Source organism: Salmo salar, chromosome 05 (genome assembly GCF_965601325.2).
Source record: "Salmo salar chromosome 05, fSalSal1, whole genome shotgun sequence".
Classification (NCBI taxonomy): Eukaryota; Metazoa; Chordata; class Actinopteri; order Salmoniformes; family Salmonidae; genus Salmo; species Salmo salar.
The window spans coordinates 93,712,501-93,722,500 of NC_138295.1; the positions used below are offsets into that span (position 1 = coordinate 93,712,501).

At 48.7% G+C, this 10,000-nt stretch overlaps 1 protein-coding gene across 2 annotated transcripts in view; it reads left to right on the forward strand.

Annotated features, from left to right (window-relative positions):
- LOC123724060 (oxysterol-binding protein-related protein 10) overlaps positions 1-10,000 on the forward strand; it is an 83,069-nt gene that overhangs the window by 33,278 nt on the left and 39,791 nt on the right. For both annotated transcript variants that reach the window (XM_082975984.1, XM_082975985.1), the window contains 3 exons: positions 919-1,095; positions 2,144-2,324; positions 9,942-10,000. The exon at positions 9,942-10,000 is cut by the window's right edge and continues 63 nt beyond it. In XM_082975984.1, the coding sequence (XP_082832110.1) occupies positions 919-1,095; positions 2,144-2,324; positions 9,942-10,000 (417 nt within the window). The remainder of the gene's footprint in view (positions 1-918; positions 1,096-2,143; positions 2,325-9,941) is intronic.

Consider the following 10,000-nt stretch of genomic DNA (forward strand, 5'->3'; position numbering starts at 1 on the left):
GACAGATAGCATATGGCTCAGGGTAGCTGGCTGAGAGACAGACTGAACCAGACAGATAGCATATGGCTCAGGGTAGCTGGCTGAGAGACAGACTGAACCAGACAGATAGCATATGGCTCAGGGTAGCTGGCTGAGAGACAGACTGAACCAGACAGATAGCATATGACTCAGGGTAGCTGGCTGAGAATTGTCATGACTCTCAGGCCCCCACCGCCTGGCTACATCACTGGCTGTGTCCCTACAGTACCTGCAGCTACATATAGAATTATTTTAACTACCCCACAATTCTCCTCTCATGCTTTGACTAGTTACAGTCACATATCTTGCTTTGGCATGTCGTTACCTGCTCCTTGGATGACTGGGCCGTACAGATTCATCCAGCAGTTACCTGCTCCTTGGATGACTGGGCCGTACAGATTCATCCAGCAGTTACCTGCTCCTCGGATGACTGGGCCGTACAGATTCATCCAGCAGTTACCTGCTCCTTGGATGACTGGGCCGTACAGATTCATCCAGCAGTTACCTGCTCCTTGGATGACTGGGCCGTACAGATTCATCCAGCAGTTACCTGCTCCTTGGATGACCGGGCCGTACAGATTCATCCAGCAGTTACCTGCTCCTTGGATGACTGGGCCGTACAGATTCATCCAGCAGTTACCTGCTCCTTGGATGACTGGGCCGTACAGATTCATCCAGCAGTTACCTGCTCCTTGGATGACTGGGCCGTATCAGTCAATGTTGGAGTTGGACTTACACAGCTCTAGGCGGCCAGCGCTTGCTCGTGTATGTGTGTGTGTGTGTGTGTGTGTGTGTGTGTGTGTGTGTGTGTGTGTGTGTGTGTGTGTGTGTGTGTGTGTGTGTGTGTGTGTGTGTGTGTGTGTGTGTGTGTTATTTAACCTCTCTCCTCCCTCTCTCTAGGTGATGACCCAGGCAGAGGGCCAACAGAAGAACCTGGTTAACTCCATAGAGTCCCTGCCCTCCCGTGGTCCTCTGTCCTCCTTAGACCAGGACCTTCTTCTCCTCAAGGCCACGTCAGCAGCTACCCTCTCCTGTCTGGGAGAGTGTCTCCACATGCTGCAGCACAATGTCAGCCAGGTACGTACTGGAGCTACCCTCTCCTGTCTGGGGGAGTGTCTCCACATGCTGCAGCACAATGTCAGCCAGGTGTGGATGTATGAAGCTGTATGAGACAATGTGACTGAGTGACAGTCAGAGGTTAAACTGTATAGTTGGACATGAATATGGTGGGAGGTGAGACGGCAACTGGAGGGTCGCTGGCATCAATATGTCAGGTACCACCTACTGCCGATGTTGCCTTGAGCAAGGAACTAAACTGCTGATTGGGCGCTGCACTGCTGCTGGTCTCTGCTCCAGCTTCTCCAACCTATCAGAGGGGTTGGATACAGCAGGAGATCCTCTCCAACCTATCAGAGGGGTTGGATACAGCTGGAGATCCTCTCCAACCTATCAGAGGGGTTGGATACAGCAGGAGATCCTCTCCAACCTATCAGAGGGGTTGGATACAGCAGGAGATCCTCTCCAACCTATCAGAGGGGTTGGATACAGCAGGAGATCCTCTCCAACCTATCAGAGGGGTTGGATACAGCAGGAGATCCTCTCCAACCTATCAGAGGGGTTGGATACAGCAGGAGATCCTCTCCAACCTATCAGAGGGGTTGTATACAGCAGGAGATCCTCTCCAACCTATCAGAGGGGTTGGATACAGCAGGAGATCCTCTCCAACCTATCAGAGGGGTTGGATACAGCAGGAGATCCTCTCCAACCTATCAGAGGGGTTGGATACAGCAGGAGATCCTCTCCAACCTATCAGAGGGGTTGGATACAGCAGGAGATCCTCTCCAACCTATCAGAGGGGTTAGATACAGCTGGAGATCCTCTCCAACCTATCAGAGGGGTTGGATACAGCTGGAGATCCTCTCCAACCTATCAGAGGGGTTGGATACAGCAGGAGATCCTCTCCAACCTATCAGAGGGGTTGTATACAGCAGGAGATCCTCTCCAACCTATCAGAGGGGTTGGATACAGCAGGAGATCCTCTCCAACCTATCAGAGGGGTTGGATACAGTTGGAGATCCATTTCTGTTTCCTAAGGGATTAGTATTGTTCTCCTCTCCTATCCCAGGCCGCGCAGCATGTCACCCTGGGTCGGTCAGACAGCCAGGACCGGAGTCAGAGTCCCATCCACAAACAGACGTCCAGCCAGAGTAACAGCAACATCTCCAGTCAGACTCACAACCACAACCACAACCAGTTCAAGAAGCAGATGAGCCTGGATCCCAACCATGTTCCCACCGCACCATCAGGTCAGTTTACTAATAGAATCTCTCTGTAACCACACTCAACCAGCCACCAGACCATCAGGTCAGTTTACTAATAGAATCTCTCTGTATGTTCCTGATGGTCAGTTTGTTCCTGATGGTCAGTATGTTCCTGATGGTCAGTGTGTTCCTGATGGTCAGTGTGTGTTCCTGATGGTCAGTGTGTTCCTGATGGTCAGTATGTGTTCCTGATGGTCAGTGTGTTCCTGATGGTCAGTATGTTCCTGATGGTCAGTATGTGTTCCTGATGGTCAGTATGTGTTCCTGATGGTCAGTGTGTTCCTGATGGTCAGTATGTGTTCCTGATGGTCAGTATGTGTTCCTGATGGTCAGTGTGTTCCTGATGGTCAGTGTGTTCCTGATGGTCAGTATGTTCCTGATGGTCAGTGTGTTCCTGATGGTCAGTGTGTTCCTGATGGTCAGTGTGTGTTCCTGATGGTCAGTGTGTTCCTGATGGTCAGTATGTTCCTGATGGTCAGTGTGTTCCTGATGGTCAGTGTGTGTTCCTGATGGTCAGTGTGTGTTCCTGATGGTCAGTGTGTTCCTGATGGTCAGTGTGTTCCTGATGGTCAGTGTGTTCCTGATGGTCAGTGTGTGTTCCTGATGGTCAGTATGTTCCTGATGGTCAGTATGTGTTCCTGATGGTCAGTGTGTTCCTGATGGTCAGTGTGTGTTCCTGATGGTCAGTGTGTTCCTGATGGTCAGTATGTTCCTGATGGTCGGTATGTGTTCCTGATGGTCAGTGTGTTCCTGATGGTCAGTATGTTCCTGATGGTCAGTATGTGTTCCTGATGGTCAGTGTGTTCCTGATGGTCAGTGTGTGTTCCTGATGGTCAGTATGTGTTCCTGATGGTCAGTATGTGTTCCTGATAGTCAGTATGTGTTCCTGATGGTCAGTGTGTGTTCCTGATGGTCAGTGTGTTCCTGATGGTCAGTGTGTTCCTGATGGTCAGTATGTATTCCTGATGGTCAGTATGTGTTCCTGATGGTCAGTGTGTTCCTGATGGTCAGTGTGTTCCTGATGGTCAGTATGTGTTCCTGATGGTCAGTGTGTTCCTGATGGTCAGTATGTTCCTGATGGTCAGTATGTTCCTGATGGTCAGTGTGTGTTCCTGATGGTCAGTATGTTCCTGATGGTCAGTGTGTTCCTGATGGTCAGTGTGTGTTCCTGATGGTCAGTATGTTCCTGATGGTCAGTATGTGTTCCTGATAGTCAGTATGTGTTCCTGATGGTCAGTGTGTGTTCCTGATGGTCAGTGTGTTCCTGATGGTCAGTATGTGTTCCTGATGGTCAGTGTGTTCCTGATGGTCAGTGTGTTCCTGATGGTCAGTGTGTTCCTGATGGTCAGTTTGTTCCTGATGGTCAGTATGTTCCTGATGGTCAGTGTGTTCCTGATGGTCAGTGTGTTCCTGATGGTCAGTATGTGTTCCTGATGGTCAGTGTGTTCCTGATGGTCAGTATGTTCCTGATGGTCAGTATGTGTTCCTGATGGTCAGTGTGTTCCTGATGGTCAGTATGTTCCTGATGGTCAGTGTGTTCCTGATGGTCAGTGTGTTCCTGATGGTCAGTGTGTGTTCCTGATGGTCAGTGTGTTCCTGATGGTCAGTATGTTCCTGATGGTCAGTATGTGTTCCTGATGGTCAGTGTGTGTTCCTGATGGTCAGTGTGTGTTCCTGATGGTCAGTATGTGTTCCTGATGGTCAGTATGTGTTCCTGATAGTCAGTATGTGTTCCTGATGGTCAGTGTGTGTTCCTGATGGTCAGTGTGTTCCTGATGGTCAGTGTGTTCCTGATGGTCAGTATGTATTCCTGATGGTCAGTATGTGTTCCTGATGGTCAGTGTGTTCCTGATGGTCAGTGTGTTCCTGATGGTCAGTATGTGTTCCTGATGGTCAGTGTGTTCCTGATGGTCAGTATGTTCCTGATGGTCAGTATGTTCCTGATGGTCAGTGTGTGTTCCTGATGGTCAGTGTGTTCCTGATGGTCAGTATGTGTTCCTGATGGTCAGTATGTGTTCCTGATGGTCAGTGTGTGTTCCTGATGGTCAGTATGTTCCTGATGGTCAGTGTGTTCCTGATGGTCAGTGTGTGTTCCTGATGGTCAGTATGTTCCTGATGGTCAGTATGTGTTCCTGATAGTCAGTGTGTGTTCCTGATGGTCAGTGTGTGTTCCTGATGGTCAGTGTGTTCCTGATGGTCAGTGTGTTCCTGATGGTCAGTGTGTTCCTGATGGTCAGTGTGTTCCTGATGGTCAGTTTGTTCCTGATGGTCAGTGTGTTCCTGATGGTCAGTGTGTTCCTGATGGTCAGTGTGTTCCTGATGGTCAGTTTGTTCCTGATGGTCAGTATGTTCCTGATGGTCAGTGTGTTCCTGATGGTCAGTGTGTTCCTGATGGTCAGTATGTGTTCCTGATGGTCAGTGTGTTCCTGATGGTCAGTATGTTCCTGATGGTCAGTATGTGTTCCTGATGGTCAGTGTGTTCCTGATGGTCAGTATGTTCCTGATGGTCAGTGTGTTCCTGATGGTCAGTGTGTGTTCCTGATGGTCAGTATGTTCCTGATGGTCAGTGTGTTCCTGATGGTCAGTGTGTGTTCCTGATGGTCAGTGTGTGTTCCTGATGGTCAGTGTGTTCCTGATGGTCAGTATGTTCCTGATGGTCAGTATGTGTTCCTGATGGTCAGTGTGTTCCTGATGGTCAGTATGTTCCTGATGGTCAGTATGTGTTCCTGATGGTCAGTATGTGTTCCTGATGGTCAGTGTGTTCCTGATGGTCAGTGTGTGTTCCTGATGGTCAGTGTGTGTTCCTGATGGTCAGTATGTGTTCCTGATGGTCAGTATGTGTTCCTGATAGTCAGTATGTGTTCCTGATGGTCAGTGTGTGTTCCTGATGGTCAGTGTGTTCCTGATGGTCAGTGTGTTCCTGATGGTCAGTATGTATTCCTGATGGTCAGTATGTGTTCCTGATGGTCAGTGTGTTCCTGATGGTCAGTGTGTTCCTGATGGTCAGTATGTGTTCCTGATGGTCAGTGTGTTCCTGATGGTCAGTGTGTGTTCCTGATGGTCAGTGTGTGTTCCTGATGGTCAGTATGTGTTCCTGATGGTCAGTATGTTCCTGATGGTCAGTGTGTTCCTGATGGTCAGTGTGTTCCTGATGGTCAGTGTGTGTTCCTGATGGTCAGTATGTTCCTGATGGTCAGTGTGTGTTCCTGATGGTCAGTGTGTTTCTGATGGTCAGTGTGTGTTCCTGATGGTCAGTGTGTGTTCCTGATGGTCAGTGTGTTCCTGATGGTCAGTATGTTCCTGATGGTCGGTATGTGTTCCTGATGGTCAGTGTGTTCCTGATGGTCAGTATGTTCCTGATGGTCAGTATGTGTTCCTGATGGTCAGTATGTGTTCCTGATGGTCAGTGTGTTCCTGATGGTCAGTGTGTGTTCCTGATGGTCAGTATGTGTTCCTGATGGTCAGTATGTGTTCCTGATAGTCAGTATGTGTTCCTGATGGTCAGTGTGTGTTCCTGATGGTCAGTGTGTTCCTGATGGTCAGTGTGTTCCTGATGGTCAGTATGTATTCCTGATGGTCAGTATGTGTTCCTGATGGTCAGTGTGTTCCTGATGGTCAGTGTGTTCCTGATGGTCAGTATGTGTTCCTGATGGTCAGTGTGTTCCTGATGGTCAGTATGTTCCTGATGGTCAGTATGTTCCTGATGGTCAGTGTGTGTTCCTGATGGTCAGTGTGTTCCTGATGGTCAGTATGTGTTCCTGATGGTCAGTATGTGTTCCTGATGGTCAGTGTGTGTTCCTGATGGTCAGTATGTTCCTGATGGTCAGTGTGTTCCTGATGGTCAGTGTGTGTTCCTGATGGGCAGTATGTTCCTGATGGTCAGTATGTGTTCCTGATAGTCAGTATGTGTTCCTGATGGTCAGTGTGTGTTCCTGATGGTCAGTGTGTTCCTGATGGTCAGTATGTGTTCCTGATGGTCAGTGTGTTCCTGATGGTCAGTGTGTTCCTGATGGTCAGTGTGTTCCTGATGGTCAGTATGTGTTCCTGATGGTCAGTGTGTTCCTGATGGTCAGTTTGTTCCTGATGGTCAGTAGTGTTCCTGATGGTCAGTGTGTTCCTGATGGTCAGTGTGTTCCTGATGGTCAGTATGTGTTCCTGATGGTCAGTGTGTTCCTGATGGTCAGTATGTTCCTGATGGTCAGTATGTGTTCCTGATGGTCAGTGTGTTCCTGATGGTCAGTATGTTCCTGATGGTCAGTGTGTTCCTGATGGTCAGTGTGTTCCTGATGGTCAGTGTGTTCCTGATGGTCAGTGTGTTCCTGATGGTCAGTGTGTGTTCCTGATGGTCAGTGTGTTCCTGATGGTCAGTATGTTCCTGATGGTCAGTATGTGTTCCTGATGGTCAGTGTGTGTTCCTGATGGTCAGTGTGTGTTCCTGATGGTCAGTATGTTCCTGATGGTCAGTATGTGTTCCTGATGGTCAGTGTGTTCCTGATGGTCAGTGTGTGTTCCTGATGGTCAGTGTGTGTTCCTGATGGTCAGTGTGTTCCTGATGGTCAGTATGTTCCTGATGGTCAGTATGTGTTCCTGATGGTCAGTGTGTTCCTGATGGTCAGTATGTTCCTGATGGTCAGTATGTGTTCCTGATGGTCAGTATGTGTTCCTGATGGTCAGTGTGTTCCTGATGGTCAGTGTGTGTTCCTGATGGTCAGTGTGTGTTCCTGATGGTCAGTATGTGTTCCTGATGGTCAGTATGTGTTCCTGATAGTCAGTATGTGTTCCTGATGGTCAGTGTGTGTTCCTGATGGTCAGTGTGTTCCTGATGGTCAGTGTGTTCCTGATGGTCAGTATGTATTCCTGATGGTCAGTATGTGTTCCTGATGGTCAGTGTGTTCCTGATGGTCAGTGTGTTCCTGATGGTCAGTATGTGTTCCTGATGGTCAGTGTGTTCCTGATGGTCAGTGTGTTCCTGATGGTCAGTATGTTCCTGATGGTCAGTGTGTGTTCCTGATGGTCAGTATGTTCCTGATGGTCAGTATGTGTTCCTGATAGTCAGTATGTGTTCCTGATGGTCAGTGTGTGTTCCTGATGGTCAGTGTGTTCCTGATGGTCAGTATCTGTTCCTGATGGTCAGTATGTGTTCCTGATGGTCAGTGTGTGTTCCTGATGGTCAGTGTGTTCCTGATGGTCAGTGTGTGTTCCTGATGGTCAGTGTGTTCCTGATGGTCAGTGTGTTCCTGATGGTCAGTGTGTTCCTGATGGTCAGTGTGTGTTCCTGATGGTCAGTATGTTCCTGATGGTCAGTATGTTCCTGATGGTCAGTGTGTGTTCCTGATGGTCAGTATGTTCCTGATGGTCAGTGTGTTCCTGATGGTCAGTGTGTTCCTGATGGTCAGTGTGTGTTCCTGATGGTCAGTATGTTCCTGATGGTCAGTATGTGTTCCTGATAGTCAGTATGTGTTCCTGATGGTCAGTGTGTGTTCCTGATGGTCAGTGTGTTCCTGATGGTCAGTATGTGTTCCTGATGGTCAGTGTGTTCCTGATGGTCAGTGTGTTCCTGATGGTCAGTGTGTTCCTGATGGTCAGTATGTGTTCCTGATGGTCAGTGTGTTCCTGATGGTCAGTTTGTTCCTGATGGTCAGTATGTTCCTGATGGTCAGTGTGTTCCTGATGGTCAGTGTGTTCCTGATGGTCAGTATGTGTTCCTGATGGTCAGTGTGTTCCTGATGGTCAGTATGTTCCTGATGGTCAGTATGTGTTCCTGATGGTCAGTGTGTTCCTGATGGTCAGTATGTTCCTGATGGTCAGTGTGTTCCTGATGGTCAGTGTGTGTTCCTGATGGTCAGTGTGTGTTCCTGATGGTCAGTATGTTCCTGATGGTCAGTATGTGTTCCTGATGGTCAGTGTGTTCCTGATGGTCAGTGTGTGTTCCTGATGGTCAGTGTGTGTTCCTGATGGTCAGTATGTGTTCCTGATGGTCAGTATGTGTTCCTGATAGTCAGTATGTGTTCCTGATGGTCAGTGTGTGTTCCTGATGGTAGTGTGTTCCTGATGGTCAGTGTGTTCCTGATGGTCAGTATGTTTCCTGATGGTCAGTATGTGTTCCTGATGGTCAGTGTGTTCCTGATGGTCAGTATGTGTTCCTGATGGTCAGTATGTGTTCCTGATGGTCAGTGTGTGTTCCTGATGGTCAGTATGTTCCTGATGGTCAGTGTGTTCCTGATGGTCAGTGTGTGTTCCTGATGGTCAGTATGTTCCTGATGGTCAGTATGTGTTCCTGATAGTCAGTATGTGTTCCTGATGGTCAGTGTGTGTTCCTGATGGTCAGTGTGTTCCTGATGGTCAGTATGTGTTCCTGATGGTCAGTGTGTTCCTGATGGTCAGTGTGTTCCTGATGGTCAGTTTGTTCCTGATGGTCAGTATGTTCCTGATGGTCAGTGTGTTCCTGATGGTCAGTGTGTTCCTGATGGTCAGTATGTGTTCCTGATGGTCAGTGTGTTCCTGATGGTCAGTATGTTCCTGATGGTCAGTATGTGTTCCTGATGGTCAGTGTGTTCCTGATGGTCAGTATGTTCCTGATGGTCAGTGTGTTCCTGATGGTCAGTGTGTTCCTGATGGTCAGTGTGTGTTCCTGATGGTCAGTGTGTTCCTGATGGTCAGTATGTTCCTGATGGTCAGTGTGTTCCTGATGGTCAGTGTGTTCCTGATGGTCAGTGTGTGTTCCTGATGGTCAGTATGTTCCTGATGGTCAGTATGTGTTCCTGATGGTCAGTGTGTTCCTGATGGTCAGTGTGTTCCTGATGGTCAGTGTGTTCCTGATGGTCAGTGTGTTCCTGATGGTCAGTGTGTTCCTGATGGTCAGTGTGTGTTCCTGATGGTCAGTGTGTGTTCCTGATGGTCAGTATGTTCCTGATGGTCAGTGTGTTCCTGATGGTCAGTGTGTTCCTGATGGTCAGTGTGTGTTCCTGATGGTCAGTATGTTCCTGATGGTCAGTATGTGTTCCTGATGGTCAGTGTGTTCCTGATGGTCAGTGTGTGTTCCTGATGGTCAGTGTGTGTTCCTGATGGTCAGTGTGTGTTCCTGATGGTCAGTGTGTTCCTGATGGTCAGTGTGTTCCTGATGGTCAGTGTGTGTTCCTGATGGTCAGTGTGTGTTCCTGATGGTCAGTGTGTGTTCCTGATGGTCAGTGTGTGTTCCTGATGGTCAGTGTGTGTTCCTGATGGTCAGTGTGTTCCTGATGGTCAGTGTGTGTTCCTGATGGTCAGTATGTTCCTGATGGTCAGTATGTGTTCCTGATGGTCAGTGTGTGTTCCTGATGGTCAGTGTGTGTTCCTGATGGTCAGTATGTTCCTGATGGTCAGTATGTGTTCCTGATGGTCAGTGTGTTCCTGATGGTCAGTGTGTTCCTGATGGTCAGTGTGTGTTCCTGATGGTCAGTATGTTCCTGATGGTCAGTGTGTTCCTGATGGTCAGTGTGTTCCTGATGGTCAGTATGTTCCTGATGGTCAGTGTGTTCCTGATGGTCAGTGTGTTCCTGATGGTCAGTGTGTTCCTGATGGTCAGTGTGTTCCTGATGGTCAGTATGTTCTGTCTGTCTCCAGACAGCTTTGCAGGATGGCCCAGATCTCCCTCAGAGAAGCAGGTGACCAATAGAGGAGGG